An 18,086-nucleotide genomic window follows, 5' to 3' on the forward strand; every position below is an offset into this window, starting at 1 on the left:
AAATTCCGAGGATTTCATTTTCCGTCAGAATGTCCGTCAGAATACCGCTATTTTCTTGTAGTGAATTTATTAATTTATAGAGTTATTAATTTAAAGAAAATTTACATTTTTAGACTTATTTTATTTTATTTCATAATATTACATATTAGTTAAAACTTTATAGATTTAAATTTTATCTATTTTATGAGATTATTTGATACATTTTATGTATGTTGAATACATATGGAAGTATAAAAATGAGTTCTTATATGTAATTCGATAAAGTTACACCAAAATATTGAAATGAAAAATAAAATTTAGAGATACAATTAATTTTAAAGATTAATAAGGAATAAAATTCTTTACATATGTATATACAAAATTTATATATATCGTAATTATTAATTTATGATTTCAATGGGACCATATATTTATCTAGGAGTTTTTTTAAATATTATTATCTTATCATTTTATCGAATTATGTCATATTTTACACCGGTCTAATTTGGAACCGGAAAAATTTATCAATTTACCATGTTTTTTAATTTATCGAGTATTAATTTATAGAGTTTCTACTGTATAGTAAAATTGTGAAGGAGTAATGCTTTACAAACATTTTTTTGGTTATTAGAAGAAGCTGTTAATTTCATAGATCTTAAACAAAAACAAAAAAAAGAAGAAGAAGGTAGTTCGTATATTCTTAGCATAAGTTCTCAGGGGACTGAAGAGTAGGGGTCCAGAATTGAAAATCACATGGGCGAAAGTAGCATGGTGTGATGATTGTAAGTTGAAAAGCGAGAGTGGTTTGGGAATGAAGCCGCTTGAAGATGTGAATCTGTTAATGGTTTGACGCTTCTTTGGAGAATTCTCTCGACGTCTTCTCTTTGGGGACAAACGGTGTGACCGTACCGGTCCAACTCCGTGTTCCTCGTATATTAATAGTTAAGGGGTTCAAAATTTTTTTGTAAATCTATATTTTTATACAGAAAAAAATAAAATAAATAAAATTGAAAAGAGCACAAAAATATTTGATATTTATATATTTTTATTTTCATCACGAAATATGCAGAATATTACTGATTAAATTTTAAAAGCAGTTTTGAAATTATATGAATATAAATCTTAATGAGTAAAAAAAATTGTCATATGACTCATAACAATGTTAAACCGGCCATGTGTGTATTTGAAATTGTTTAAGAGGAATCGTTTCAGGGAATTAAGCGAGAAAACATGTCAAGAATATTAGATGTGGAAGAAGATTTTAAAGTTAAGAACCATTGCCAAAAAATTTCATAAAAAGAAAATTGGCAATGGTACACAGTGGCGGAGCCTGAAATTTTTTGTATCGGGTTCAAGAATTATTTTTTCTTGTACCGTAGTTATAGGGGGTGATTGGTTGTGATGTAGGAAATGACTTTAGCTTTAATTTTTATTTACAGCCTTAAAAACCACCAATCATGCTTTATATTGGTTTTTAAAGTTACAACTAAAAAAATAAAACTACAGCCAAAAATAAAAATAAATGTAAGAGTCTTATTTTCTAAAGCTCATCTTTTTAGCCGTAGGAAATTTTAAATGTATATCCCTTAAAGCTAAATAAAAAAATTATACAGAATAAATTCTAAAGTAAATTTTCTGCGGTTGCAGCTCAACCAATCATCCCCATAAATTTTTTGTAACAATAAAAAAATGCGGGTAAAACTAGTATAAATCTAAAGTTTTAAAGATAAAAAAATATAAATATTTTAGTTGTATAATTAAATTTTATCTTTAATGTTTAATAATTATTTTTGTGGGGTCAAATTTAACTTTTTAGTAGGGTCAGGTCAATACAGATTTTACTTAAACAAAACAATTTTTTTTTTAAAAAGTAGCTTCCTAGACCCCTGATGGTAGAGACATACTTCATTCTGGTACGAACATTGGTCTGAGATAGGTGTGATGTATGAGATCTTAGGGGACTGAGGTAGAATTGACTTGGGTATTCAGAAATGTTCTACAGTGGAAGAAGCGATGAACGCAAAGGATACGTTCTCATCGCTTTGTTATTCTGAATGTAATGGAAAGAATGATTGGGTATGTTAGCGAAAAACAGAGGAGCTGGGTTTTTTTTCTTTTTAAATAAAATTATATTTATATTTCTAAAATCCCTATAGCGGCCAGATGTTTTATTGGTTACATATCAATTAGAACCGAAAAGCAAAACCGGATTAAACCAGAATCATGTAACTTTAGGGCATGATTAAGCCCGGTCTTTTAACCGGAGTTCTTAACTTATGATTTGATATTTTTTTGTTTTTTTGTTTTTTTTATATTTTTCGGTTAATAAACGACTCTTATATTTCTTATTTAAGAAATGGTTCTTAAATTTTCTGAATTAAAATCTAAAAAAAATAAGAACCATCACTTAGATGAAGCTAAGAACCCAATTAAAAGAGTGGGTTAATGATGGTCCTAGAGAGGGTGGCTTATATCGTCCGTATCTTCTCATTGCCTTCAACAGCGGACCATCCCGATCTCTCGCCGTTTTCCCTCCATGCCGATCTATACCCGAAGCTGTTCATCACGACCTCCACCGCTTCGATCTCACCGTCCTCTAGCACTCTAGCACGTGAAGAGGAAGAACCCAGATCTGTGTTCGCTTCCAAAGCTTCAGCTGTTTTGTAGCCGCTCCTCCGGACTCCACACCTCACACGGCCGGAGAAGGAGAAGGGGCTTCGGATTCGAACATGCACCACAAACCTCCTTGTCGCACCTCCGAAAATTTATAATAAAAAAAAAGGGAAATGGAGAGAAGAAGCCTTCTCTCAGCTCCGGCAATGGCCAGCGGCGAAGAGGCAAAACTCTGATCTTGTTTTTAGAGAGGCAAAACAGAGAAGCTGTGTTGACGATAAGGACTTATGAAAAAGGAAAATCGGGCTACAACTTTCAAGGAAGAATTTTCAAAACAAGATATTGGGATATATTGAAATTATGCAATAGTTATAGACTAAGATTGTAAATATTCTTCATTAGTTTTAGGGTTTTGTATATATATAGCCAAGAGGTCTCTTTGTAAAGGGGAACAAGAAATAATACATAGAAATTTCAGAGCTCATATGGTATTAGAGCAAAGGTTGGATTTTTTGTTACTCTTTGCAAAGAGACCTATAGACTACATATACAAAACCCTAAAACTAATAAGAAACATTTTCAATTTTTATCTATAACTATAACATAATTCAATATATCCCAATACAAGAGACTTGGAAACAACTGAGGGATGATCGATCACAATGTGTTTGGACTTTGGACGAAAGGGAGTTTGGTTCTCATAGGCTACATCAGAGTATTATTTTATACTTTGGATCATAATGTTGGACACTCTCGACCATGGATTGGGTGAGCAAATGGAGTATAGGTGTTGATTCAACCTGTGTATTCTGTCACAGCTCTGTCAAGTCAGGAAACCATCTCTCTTTCGAATGTTCCCACTCATCCCAGGTATAGGAGATGCTTAAGAAAATAATGCAGAGAAGCTACACAACAAATCGGCACAATATCATTCCATAATCGTGGATAAGGAGAAGCACAAAACTTTTCTTTATTCGATATGCCCTCCAATGTGCATAGACATGGAGAAGCACAATGCTGCCGCTAGCAGTGGGGAGGCTTATAGAGGAGACAGTTCTAGAAAGTGCAGCCTGTTGAGTAAGAGAGGAGAAAATCTCACCGATTCTCTTCTCTTTTGGTTTTATACGATATAAAAATATGTTTTGCAACACAATCAAAAACTTCTAAACTTGCTGCACTAGATGCACAAGTGGTTTTTTATAATAATTTTAACATTTTTTCAAGAAAACAAGAGCAGAAATAGAGAAAGATATGACTAGAATTCAAAAAAACTAACAAGAGCAGAAATAGAGAAAGATATGACTAGAATTCAAAAAAACTATCTTCTTATGAGATCAGGAGGCCTGAGAAAGATACTACCGAACTGAAAATAATATGAGAGGAAAATATTACTTTTTGCCTTTTTAGGTAAAATATTAAATATTATATCAATTTCTATTTTCGAGGAGAATTACTAGGGGGAAGTAAACAACAACGAGACAACCGAGAACAACTACGAACAACAACAAATCAAGCACTATCAACACAATGCAAGCGATTAACAAGATTAATAACGGGACAGGCTCAGAGCAAGCAACCGGGAAAACCACCAGGAGAGACCTAGATGGACGGAGGTTGAACACGACGATCGGAAAAGCCGTCCTCAAGCAATACCGATGACGTAAACCCATATCTGCTTTCAGCCTCCAAGATCTGAGAAACAAAGACGACCGTGGAGAGAAGAGAGGCAGAGATGGAACGACAGACAGACAACTAGAAAAACGGCGAAGGTCCGGCTGCCGCACAACATTGGCGGCTGCCGGAAACAGAGAAGAAAAGCGAGAGGGTTAGAGAGAGGTGAGAGCAAAATATATTTAGAGAGAGAGGGAAAGTATTATGTTCCTTAGTCACATGTATAGCTATGTTCTACAATTTCAGATAAATCATCAATCAGATACCAGACTATTACCTTCATTGTACTTTTGGAGTTATAATTATATTACCGAACATATTTTATGTAGAGATATATCTGAGCAGATGATTTTCAGAACTCAAAGCATTATAATCCATTATTGCTGCAGCTCGGTTTTCGCCAAGATATTATCCAAGATGAGTTTTCTTGTCGGGATCAGAGTAAGAACATCCATGGCCAGCTCCAGATCCAGAACCAATAGTCATAATGTTATGAGCAAAGTAATTGCGAGAGGCTAAGGCCTCGATCGCAGTCATCTCCGTACCACTAACCATTTGATGATGGTGTTGTTGAAACCTCTCCACTTCTGCTATCTGTCATTAAAAATATCAATTAGCTATATTAATGACTTTTATAAAGTTAGATAGATGATTAATGGATGTAGCTATGTAATTAACAAACAAATTAATTCTTCTTCTTTTTTTCTTACCTTGGTTCGGAGATAGATACTCTCATTATCGAGCTTAATCTCCTGCAGAATATACCATATTCAAAGAATTTTCACAAGAAATATTGGGAAAAAGGTATGTGATACTTACCCTTTTATGCAGGCTCTCGATTTCGGCTAGAAGCAACTCGTGCTATTTCTTGCAAGAACACAAAGCAGACTTAGAATATGTGTATATATAAAGTGGTTATAAATAAGAGACTATTAAAATGTTTTAGCTACGTACCTTCTTGGACCTGATCCTGGAGATGGCTTTCTCAAGGCGATTCTCAACCTGTTTTAGTTCCTTGACATTTAAGGCACTCAAAGAGTCTCCCATCAGATTCCTACAACATTATATATTAAAAAACGTGTTACAATCAATACATATAACGTAATAACTTATAAATATGCCTGAAAAAGCTGCTAACCTGTTGGAATTTTGAATCGTTTGGATCTGTTGTCTCAGCTTAGCAGATTCTTGTTGATAGTACTGTAGTTTAAGCACCATCAAAGTAAGAACATATACGTATCTACATAATGATGTTAAATAAGTGTAGGGAGATGGAGAGAAAGTAAAACCGCGGCATTGATTTCTTGGACAGAGTGAGTGATGGCGTTACCAGACGAAGAGTTCTTGTACCTCTCAATGGTTGCTCTTATGCTGTCACGAAAATAACCATCCAATTCATTTTGTAACTTTCTAAACAAACTGAAGAACATAAGAATATTTATGCATATATTCACTGCGGTGTTCTAACTTAACAATATATAGAGACAACAAATATCAACAGTGTTATAAATTCTGAACAACGTAGAACAATAATATAAGCTTTGTTATATTCAGATATTTAAGTTGAATTACAATTATAAATGAAAGGACGTAAAAGTGAAGCTGAAACTTTCATGTAAAAAGAAAAAACTAAATGGTTTTGTATATACACTTCAATTGGTGACTATGGCTTCAATCGGTGACCAGGAAAATGAATGAAATGAACATAAAAATGTTGAACAAGATTCCATTTAAGGAATTGAATTGAAAAAAAAAATATATATGGTCGAATTTAGATGTGGAAAATACTCTTCATTAATTCATCAATATATGAGGAACATAGATGAATATGGTGGAGTCCATATATTTTTAATTTGACAAAAAATTCAACTTAATTGGTATCAATTTTGAGGAACAACAAATTCATCATCATTTTTTTTCCTAAATTGTGGTCACCAATTGAAGCATAGTTGAAGTGACTTTAATATTAAAAAGGAAATCGAATAGCTAAGATTAAAAGCCAAAAGAGGAAGGAAAAGACATGAAGAAATAAATCTGATCTGCTTAAGCTGAAAGATGAAAGAAGAGTACAAACTACAACACATCTCTCGCTGCACAATCAAGTTCCAAGAAAAGGTTTAAAATGATTTGTTGACCAGAACTGCAACTTCAGGCTAGCTACATAAGTTTGGTACTCTCTCTCTCTCTCTCTCTCTCTCTCTCTCTCTCTCTCTCTCTCCCTCTCTCTCTCTCTCTCTCTCTCTCTCTCTCTCTCTCTCTCTCTCTCTCTCTCTCTCTCTCTCTCTCTCTCTCTCTCTCTCTCTCACGATTTTCTCACGATTTACATGTATATGCATACACATAAAGTACTTGAGTACAATGTAATTATATTCATGAGGCCCTTGAAGTTAAATTATCGTATGTCCTGTTATTTCGTATTGGTTCATAAAATATAGTCTATATATATTTTCTTAAAAATCTGATTTAACCCGTATTGTACACCTAGAAAGTCTAATGTTTGCATTTCAGTTTCTTATATATTTTATCATTACATCAACGTTTTCAAGACAGTACCCATACATGTGATGTATACAAATAGTACAAAAATTACATCATTTACGCTTAGCAAAAGGCCTAGCTAAGATTAGTCATATTCGTTTCCTGTGGGTACACTGATGCAATCAATACAGATGCAAATTCTGATTTATTGATAACATTATGCAAAATCTAATGCACCCAAAAAAAAAAATCCTACTATAATGCACCCTTATGCAGTTATGCTTGTAATTAACTATTTCACATTTATATACACAAAAAGATGGCTTACTTGTCATTCGCGTACTCGTAGAGACGGCCACGAGTTGAGAAGACTATGAGGGCAACCTCTGCATCGCAGAGGACTGCAAGCTCATAAGCTTTCTTCAGAAGTCCATTTCTTCTTTTGCAGAATGTTACTTGTCGATTTGTGGAGTTCTCTATCCTCTTGATCTCTATTTTTCCTCTTCCCATCCTTCATTTTAAACACCAAACATTGATTATAAATATATGACTGTGTAAAGACATCATGAATTGACCAATTCAGACTTTATTTATAACGTAAAACTGTTTAACAAAATGCACAATTGATTAATATACTTCAAAATATATTATAATATATACCAGAAAATATAACATTGTAGTGTACCTAAACAAAACCTTAAAAAGTTAGGGTTTGAGTTGATATATTTTAATACTTACCAGACTCAGTTTTATGGGTAGTAAAAAGAGTTTTTTATATTCAACTTTCTTGGGAAAATAAATTAAGGATGTTCTTGATTGATTTCAAGAACAGACAAGAATCAGTTGGATTTGATAATAGCTGAAACTAGAGTCTTTGAAATTTGTTCAGATATTATCATATGTATTACATGTATTTCTTGTTAGATTTGTTTCTACAGATCTCACGTATTAATATATATATATATAAATATAAATATATATGTATATATATATATATATATATATATGTGTGTTCACAGAGTAAAAACCACAAAAATTTGTATTATCAATTAATTTTCCATCAGGAGTTTATCCACACAAAAAAGCTTCTCATCACGAATTAAATAATAAAAAAAAAACATTTTGTCACGAATCTATACTATATAAAAGTTGAGGCTATAAGCCATCGAGAGCGTCGACATAGGATTTAAATGACCAATTGTAGTATGACAAATTATTATTTAAGTTTACTATTTTTAAAAATGTTAATATTACCAAAAAAAATGTTTATTTCAAACTAAAATATAAATCAATATCGAATAAGGTAAATTTACAAAAATATAAATACTATATTAAGTTAACATAATGTTTAATATTTTTCGAAAATTAAAAAATAAATAACGAAAAGAATAATTAATTTAAAAATACAAGACTTTCAAACAAGTATAACTATATAAATCTAAATTTAAACTCACGATTTTCAAAGTTTAGGTTATATACTATTGAAAATATTCAAACTAACATATACTATATATAAGTTGATATTATAAATCATTGAGAATGTTCACATATTATTTTAAAGCACCAAAAATATACCAAATCGTTTTTCAATTTGGTATTTCTAAAAATGTTAATATTACGAAATTTTTTATTTCAAAATAAAATATAAATAATTATCAAATAAGTTAAACTTACAAAGTTAAAAACATCATGTACAAATCTATACTATATAAAATAAAGTTTCGAAAATTAACATAAAAATAACAAACAAATATAATAGTTAATTTAAAAATGCAATACTTTCAAACAATTATAACTATATAAATCTAAAACACATGATTTACAAAATTTAGGTTATATACTGCTGAAAATATTCAACAAAAATATGTACTATATGTAATTTTATGCAATAAATCATTGAGAATATCCACATATTATTTTAAAGCACCAAAATATGTCAAATTACCATTTTAATTATTATTTTAAAAATTTCAAGATTTTCAAAAAATGTTTATTTCAAAATAAAAAGGAAACTACTATTCAATTTAGTGAAAATGCACAATTATTAAGGAATCAATTTGATATATAAAGTAAACCTTTGAAAGACCAACATAAAATCAACTAACAAAAAAAATCTTAAAGAATACAAGATTTTAAAATAATAAAAACAATATGAATCTAAAGCACTTTTCATTACATATGAATCTAACAAAATATGATTTCAAAATGGAAGCTATTTCTTTCAAAAAAATATCAATAATAAATTTTGTAAGCAAAATTGCCAAATAACTAAAAGAATCAGTTTATTATAAGAAATAAATGTTTGGAATATCAACATAAAATTAAGTAACAAAAATAATCTTAAAAATATAAGGATTTCAAATAATAAAGACAATGTAAATCTAAATCAATTTTTCATTACATATAAATCTAAATAACATATGATTTCAAAATTGAGGATATATATTATTTAAGTGTTCACATAGAATTTAAAAATATCATTATAATAATATAAAAGTCAACATCTTAATTTGATAAAGTAAATAAAAATCTATACTATATAAAAGTTGAGGCTATAAGCCTTCGAGAGCGTCCACATAGGATTTAAACGACCAATCGTAGTATGACAAATTATTATTTAAGTTTACTATTTTTAAAAATGTTATTACAAAAAATGTTTATTTTAAACTAAAATATAAATCAATATCGAATAAGGTAAATTTACAAAAATATAAATACTATATTAAGTTAACATAATGTTTAATATTTTTCAAAAATTAAAAAATAAATAAATAAAAGAATAATTAATTTAAAAATACAAGACTTTCAAACAAATATAACTATATAAATCTAAATTTAAACTCTTGATTTTCAAAGTTTAGGTTATATACTATTGAAAATATTCAAACTAACATATACTATATATAAGTTGATATTATAAATCATTGAGAATGTTCACATATTATTTTAAAGCACCAAAAATATACCAAATCGTTTTTCAATTTGGTATTTCTAAAAATGTTAATATTACGAAATTTTTTATTTCAAAATAAAATATAAATAATTATCAAATAAGTTAAACTTACAAAGTTAAAAACATCATGTACAAATCTATACTATATAAAATAAAGTTTCGAAAATTAACATAAAAATAACAAACAAATAAAATAGTTAATCACCATTTTATATATTACTTATAGAACTTTCAAAAATTGTTTCTTTCATAATCAATATAAGATTAAGAAAAAGCCAAAATCATTAAAGGAATCATATTGATATATAAACTAAATATTTGGAAGAATAACATAAATTTTACGTACAAAATATAATATTAAAAAATAAAAGAATTTGAAATAATAAAGAAAATATGAATCTAAAGCACAAATGAATTTAAAAATGAGGCTTTACGTTATTTAAAGTGGTCACATAGAAGCTAAAATTATTATTAATAATATGTATTCTCAAAATGTTAATTTGATATTTTTAAATATAAAATTTCAGATATTTTATTTCTCTCAAAATAAAATTAAATAAGTTTAAATTTTTTTGCCAGAAATAAATAACTTTATTTTTAAACTAAATATTTGAAAATTAAAAATAAAATTTTATCGAACAAAAATAACATTTTAAAAAAGAAATCAACATAAAAAATGTTCTAATAATCATGTATGTGAAAGTAAATAAAAATAAATACAAAATTACAAAAATGATAAATTAACTAATGTATTAATTATCTTAAAAATTAGATTGGTATTTATACTAAATTCTTGAAAACTTAACATAAAAAGAGTTTAACAAGAAAAAACAAATTATGTCCACAGCCAATATTACGATAAGGGCTATATACTATTAAAAATATTCATATATAAATAAAAATACGAAAAATATTCCAAATCAGTATCATTGTTTAATATTTTTATAAATCTTAATATTTCTAAAGTAAATCTATATATTAATTTCAAAATATGAACTAAAATTAATTAACTTGATATATATGCTAACTATCTTAAAACATAACACTAAAATTTATTTAAAAAATTCATAAAGTATGTCAAAACATAAAATAGCATATACATAAAAATAAAATATCTAATTAATATTAAAATAATTAACCTAATCAAATAAGTAAAAAATAAATTTTAGTATTTTTATATTGGTGTTGGCTACAAAATCATCTAATTTTATAATAGATTATAAAAGGTTCTTAAAAACATTGGTCAATTTTTGTTTCTTTCTTACCGGGCCAATTCAGTTTTGGCTTATAATAAGCTTACAAAGTTCTATTAAAAATAAAATGTGGTAAGAATAATCCACAATTAATATACATATTGTTGATTAAACAGTTTGTTTATATGCTTTTGAATTGTCTTTTATCAATTAAATAAATTAACATAGTTATTTACTCATCAACAATTAGATTTTAATAAATTTTGAGACAATTGTATTTAAAAAGTCATAATTCAAATATTCATTTAACTAACCAAACATATTTTCATGAAACATACCTAAAGTTTTTTATTATCTAAAATATTTTTTTTTAAATTAGGTCACTAATAATAATAAATCGAAATACATGGTAACCTTTTTCCGAGAAAATTAACTTCTCAATCGGGGAAAACATTTTGTGAACCTCTAAAACATCATAATCCCACCACTAATTTATATTGTAACTATATCAAGTAGGAGATATATTTAATTTTTAGATTTTTATTTTTTATTTTAATAAATAAAATATTACTTAATATTAGCATAAATTATATATATATATATATATATATATATATATATATATTCTCCTTTTCCTATATCTAACAAACAAATAGTTACTATTATTTAAATTTCATCAAAATATTTATTATGATTTAGACCTAAATATACATATAAAACTATTAGATATGCATTTAAAAGAATTAAATAAGAGTATTTTAAATACAAATATGCATAAAATAAGTATATAATAATACATTCATTCTAAAAATTTGGTAAATACAGAAAAGTTAGATATATTGCATAAGGATTAATCTTTTATGTCATTCAAATAGAAATACATATAAAATTATAATAAAATATTTATAACAGTGTTGTATAAGTTAATAAGCATGGAACAATCTATATGACGCTTTTAATTTTTTTATTAAGAGACAATATACACACATTTATAAATACATTTATACATTTACGTATACAAACAAACTGATATCTAAATATTAGTTATTTAAACGGTAAAATTGTATAAAAACTTAACTATGAAAAATAATAAAGCACACTTTAAATAAATTTCATAGAAAAATGTATATAAAACAATTTTCTATTATATTTATCTTAATATTATTAAAAAATAAAACTAATTATTAATAAAGTATTCATAGTAGTGTATAGCATAGTATAGTAGTGTATATGTACTGAGAAATCTATGTGATATTAAAATTATGTACTTATAAGAAACTATAAATACTTTAGTAACAGTAATTTTACTTTTATAATACAAACAAATAAATAGCTAAGTTCAAAAATAACAAATTTATAAAAACAATGTAAATAGGAAATCAAATAATATTTTAATAATATTAATAAAAATATTTTTTTCGAAATTCATCTTTTTCTTAAAATATATTGCAAAATTAAATTAAATTATTAAAGCAGATTCGCGCGTAGCGCGAGTAAAAAATCTAGTCTATACTATATAAAAATTGAGGCTATAAGCCATCGAGAGCGTCCACGTATGATTTAAACGACCAATCGTAGTATGACAAATTATTATTTAAGTTTACTATTTTTAAAAATGTTAATATTACCAAAAAAATGTTTATTTCAAACTAAAATATAAATCAATATCGAATAAGGTAAATTTACAAAAATATAAATACTATATTAAGTTAACATAATGTTTAATATTTTTCAAAAATTAAAAAATAAATAACGAAAAGAATAATTAATTTAAAAATACAAGACTTTCAAACAAGTATAACTATATAAATCTAAATTTAAACTCATGATTTTCAAAGTTTAGGTTATATACTATTGAAAATATTCAAACTAACATATACTATATATAAGTTGATATTATAAATCATTGAGAATGTTCACATATTATTTTAAAGCACCAAAAATATACCAAATCGTTTTTCAATTTGGTATTTCTAAAAATGTTAATATTACGAAATTTTTTATTTCAAAATAAAATATAAATAATTATCAAATAAGTTAAACTTACAAAGTTAAAAACATCATGTACAAATCTATACTATATAAAATAAAGTTTCGAAAATTAACATAAAAATAACAAACAAATATAATAGTTAATTTAAAAATGCAATACTTTCAAACAATTATAACTATATAAATCTAAAACACATGATTTACAAAATTTAGGTTATATACTGCTGAAAATATTCAACAAAAATATGTACTATATGTAATTTTATGCAATAAATCATTGAGAATATCCACATATTATTTTAAAGCACCAAAATATGTCAAATTACCATTTTAATTATTATTTTAAAAATTTCAAGATTTTCAAAAAATGTTTATTTCAAAATAAAAAGGAAACTACTATTCAATTTAGTGAAAATGCAAAATTATTAAAGGAATCAATTTGATATATAAAGTAAACCTTTGAAAGACCAACATAAAATCAACTAACAAAAAAATCTTAAAGAATACAAGATTTTAAAATAATAAAAACAATATGAATCTAAAGCACTTTTCATTACATATGAATCTAACAAAATATGATTTCAAAATGGAAGCTATTTCTTTCAAAAAAATATCAATAATAAATTTTGTAAGCAAAATTGCCAAATAACTAAAAAAATCAGTTTATTATAGGAAATAAATGTTTTGAAGATCAACATAAAATTAAGTAACAAAAATAATCTTAAAAATATAAGGATTTCAAATAATAAAGACAATGTAAATCTAAATCACTTTTTCATTACATATGAATCTAAATAACATATGATTTCAAAATTGAGGATAAATATTATTTAAGTGTTCACATAGAATTTAAAAATATCATTATAATAATATAAAATTCAGCATCTTAATTTGATAAAGTAAACAAAAATATTATTAAAAATAATTAACTTGATATATAAAATAATTATATATTTGAAATTAAACAAAAAATTAACAAAAATAAAAATATTCAAAAAGAAACAAAGTTTTAAAAAACATATTTATAAATAATCACGTATGTAAAAATAAATAAAAATCAGCACAAAACTATAAAAAGATAAATTAAAATTTGTAAAACTTATCTTTAAAGTTAGATTGATATTTGTAGCTAATTATTGAAAACTTATTATAATAAGAGATTGTTCACGTACCTTATAGGAATTGGTATTGATCGCATATTATTACTAAAAATATAATTATGTATGTAACCTTTAATATGATATGGACTATATGCTTTAAAAAACAGAAATAACTGAAAATATTCACAAATAACATATACTATATATAATTTGATGCCGTAAATTATTGAGAATATCCATATATTATCTTGAAGCACCAAGAAAAATATGTTAATCACCATTTTATATATTACTTATAGAACTTTAAAAAATTGTTTCTTTCATAATCAATGTAAAATTTAGAAAAAGCCAAAATCATTAAAGGAATCATATTGATATATAAACTAAATATTTGGAAGAATAACATAATTTTACGTACAAAATATAATATTAAAAAATAAAATAATTTGAAATAATAAAGAAAATATGAATCTAAAGCACATATGATTTTAAAATTGAGGCTATATGTTATTTAAAGTGGTCACATAGAAGCTAAAAATATTATTAATAACATGTATTCTCAATATGTTAATTTGATATTTTTAAATATAAAATTTTAGATATTTTATTTCTCTCAAAATAAAATTAAATAAGTTTAAATTTTTTTGCCAGAAATAATTAACTTTATTTTTAAACTAAATATTTGAAAATTAAAAGTAAAATTTTATCGAACAAAAATAACATTTTAAAAAAGAAATCAACATAAAATATTTTTTCTATCATGTATGTGAAAGTAAAATAAAAATAAATACAAAATTACAAAAATGATAAATTAACTAATGTATTAATTATCTTAAAAATTAGATTGGTATTTATACTAAATTCTTGAAAACTTAACATAAAAAGAGTTTAACAAGAAAAAAACAAATTATGTCCATAGCCAATATTACAATAAGGGCTATATACTATTAAAAATATTCATATATAAATAAAAATACGAAAAATATTCAAAATCAGTATCATTGTTTAATATTTTTATAAATCTTAATATTACTAAAGTAAATCTATAAATTAATTTCAAAATATGAACTAAAATTAACTAACTTGATATATATGCTAACTATCTTAAAACATAACACTAAAATTTATTTTAAAAATTCATAAAGTATGTCAAAACATAAAACAGCATATACATAAAAATAAAATATATAATTAATATTAAAATAATTAACCTAATGAAATAAGTAAAAAATAAAATTTTAGTATTTTTATATTGGTGTCGGCTACAAAATCATCTAATTTTATAATAAATTATAAAAGATTCTTAAAAACATTGGTCAATTTTCGTTTCTTTCTTACCGGACCAATTCAGTTTTGGCTTATAATAAGCTTACAAAGTTCTATTAAAAATAAAATGTGGTAAGAATAATCCACAATTAATACACATATTGTTGATTAAACAGTTTTTTTATATGATTTTGAATTGCCTTTTATCAATTAAATAAATTAACATAGTTATTTACTCATCAACAATTAGATTTTAATAAATTTTGAGACAGATGTTTTTAAAAAGTCATAATCCAAATATTCATTTAACTAACCAAACATGTTTTTATGAAACATCTCTAAATTTTTTTATTATCTAAAATATTTTTTTTTAAATTAGGTCACTAATAATAATAAATCGAAGTACATGGTAACCCTTTTCCGAGAAAAGTAACTTCTCAATCGGGGAAAACATTTTGTGAACCACTAAAACATCATAATCCCACCACTAATTTATATTGTAACTATATCAAGTAGGAGATATATTTAATTTTTTGGATTTTTATTTTTTATTTTAATAAATAAAATATTACTTAATATTAGCATAAATCTTTAAAAGTGAAGGTATATATGTTTAGTGTAAACATATACTATGAACGTGATATTTTTGGCAATTTTCCAAAAAATAATGTAAAACAAACATTTATATATATATATATAAATAAAAATGAACACCCGCACAAGCTCTAGTAAATTACTTAAAAGAGTATTACAAAAATTCAGCAAACAATTTTTAGCAGTTATCCACCATCCAACAGTTTGTATATATGGCCTAATATGAAATTAATAGATTTCAACAAAAGAAAAAAAAATGCAAATTACGTACGGTCATTGCAACGTTCGTCGTCATTATTAGCCCAATTTAAAAAATATAAGCAATTTTATATATAAGAACATCGGTGGTGTGAGTTCCGATAAACCAGCGAGTTTGTTTTGTTTCTGCAGATGAGTACGTGTTATGTTAGGGTCCAATTTTATGGAGCCAGATTTTAGGCAAGCAAAATTTTACCAAATTTGGTTTCACCGGGGAACTTTTACCAAATAGACGGTGCAATTTCGTTTAGTCTGAAAAAGACTAAAATTTCCATTAACTTAAGAAGAAACAGAGATGGGATGCAGTTTTGAAATACAGACTTAGGAACACCAAGCCAGCAGGAACATAAGAGTCTTCTGGAGCCAAAAGCCATCTGGATTACATGAATTCAATGGAACCGAGCATAAAATATCAACAACATGGATCAAGTACATACAAGAACAGAGCTAATCATCAATAAACTAGTTACCCTAGCAAAAACATCACCAAACTTGGAGAGAGTTGAAGAAGAAGTAAAGCATCTAAGGCCAGATTATTGGAGATGGATCAACATGTAGAACTCCTTCTATTGCTCTGGAACATACCACGAATTCAACCACAATAAACCATCAATGGGAGTCGAAGCAACAGCTTTAACATTTGAAACATCCAAGGCGAATTTCTTTTAGTCCTGTGAGTTTAATTACTGCTCTGCGTTTTTCGGGCTAGTATGTTTTCTGCTGTATTTTGGTGTTGTGGTAGATTTTTCTCTCCTTTTTATTTTTTTACAACTTTTTTTGTTACAAATTTACAAATCTTAATATGTTTCTTAAAAAAAAAAATCATGGAATCAATGATTTTCTATATTTATATATTCAAAATTCAATGTTATAGTTAATTTTCAATTCAAAATATGTCGAACCAACATTTGAAACATCCAAGGCGAATTTCTTTTAATCTTGCGAGTTTAATTACTGCTCTGCGTTTTTTCGGGCTAGTATGTTTTCTACCAAGTATTTTGGTGTTGTGGTAGATTTTCCTCTGCTTCTTATTTTTCTTACAACTTTTTTTTGTTACAAATCTACAAATCTTAACATGTTTCTTAAAAAAAAAGAGAGTCATGGGATCGATGATTACTATATATATATATTCAAAATTCAATGTTATCGTTAATTTTCAATTCAAAAATATGTCGAAAACCAAATTACAAAAAGAAATATATATGTTGAAAATATGATTCCCCGAAAAGGTTTCCTAGGCTTTATATAGTTTTTTTTTATAACATCCTAGGCTTTATATATTTTATAACACCAAAGAATTTTATTAGCTAGCTTGAATTTATATTGTTTTATTCCTTTTAATGGATCCCTAAAAATAATTGATTTTCTTGTAATTATGATGAGATACAACTTGGCTGTTTAACGAAGAGTTAAAAAGATGTCAAAGTTGTGCTCCAACCTTCTGTGGAAACACGTTTCATAAAGTAAACACCACCGGTCGGGTCTAAATAGAGCAACCCAATAATACATTAATACGTTTTTCCACAAAAGTAAAAAAAGAAATTGATTGCGTTTCTTATATATATTTGTGGTTTTACAAGCTCACCAAACTAGAGTTTTTAGCACAAACAATGATGATAAGACCATGTTTATCCCTAAAAAACTCAAATGGGTTTCTTAGGTTTTTTTTATCTAAAAAAAAAATTAAAAAACATACCAAAATAGTCCACCACGAATCAGTGGGGCCCGCGAACAGTGTAAGAAACTCATTAAAATCGGTTCTTAATTATTAGTTTTTGTAACCGATCCTTAAGAGTTTTGTGGGGGTTCACGCACTAAGAACCTCACTAAAGACTCCGGATAAACATGCTCTAAAACTATAAAAAAAAAATAGTCTACAATATTCTGAATAAAAGAATTATAATATATACTCTCTCCTTTTCGTAAAGTAAGATTTTCTAAATATTTCACGCTTATTAAAAATATAATAAATATTTACAGTTTAATTTA

General features: G+C 26.0%; 1 protein-coding gene across 1 annotated transcript; it reads right to left on the minus strand.

Moving 5' to 3' along the window:
* Positions 1 to 4,452: 4,452 nt before the first annotated feature.
* On the minus strand, positions 4,453 to 7,700 carry LOC106423504 (agamous-like MADS-box protein AGL11). The gene is made up of 7 exons (XM_013864278.3): positions 7,070 to 7,700; positions 5,553 to 5,634; positions 5,402 to 5,463; positions 5,218 to 5,317; positions 5,083 to 5,124; positions 4,974 to 5,015; positions 4,453 to 4,857 (listed from the first exon to the last, which is right to left on the minus strand). Exons 1-7 carry the CDS (start codon positions 7,249 to 7,251, stop codon positions 4,672 to 4,674), a joined length of 696 nt encoding a protein of 231 aa, XP_013719732.1. The 5' UTR covers positions 7,252 to 7,700; the 3' UTR covers positions 4,453 to 4,671.
* Between the last annotated feature and the right edge of the window lie 10,386 nt (positions 7,701 to 18,086).

The sequence above is a fragment of the Brassica napus genome, chromosome C3 (genome assembly GCF_020379485.1).
Source record: "Brassica napus cultivar Da-Ae chromosome C3, Da-Ae, whole genome shotgun sequence".
Taxonomy (NCBI): domain Eukaryota; kingdom Viridiplantae; phylum Streptophyta; class Magnoliopsida; order Brassicales; family Brassicaceae; genus Brassica; species Brassica napus.

Excerpts from the sequence above, each read along its gene's own strand:
- LOC106423504 (XM_013864278.3), bottom strand. The coding sequence starts at position 7,251 with ATGGGAAGAGGAAAAATAGAGATCAAGAGGATAGAGAACTCCACAAAT. Across the intron at positions 5,464-5,552 it reads TCCAAGAAATCAATGCCGCG|TACTATCAACAAGAATCTGC; the intron begins GTTTTACTTTCT and ends CTTAAACTACAG. Across the intron at positions 4,858-4,973 it reads GTATCTATCTCCGAACCAAG|ATAGCAGAAGTGGAGAGGTT; the intron begins GTAAGAAAAAAA and ends TTTTAATGACAG.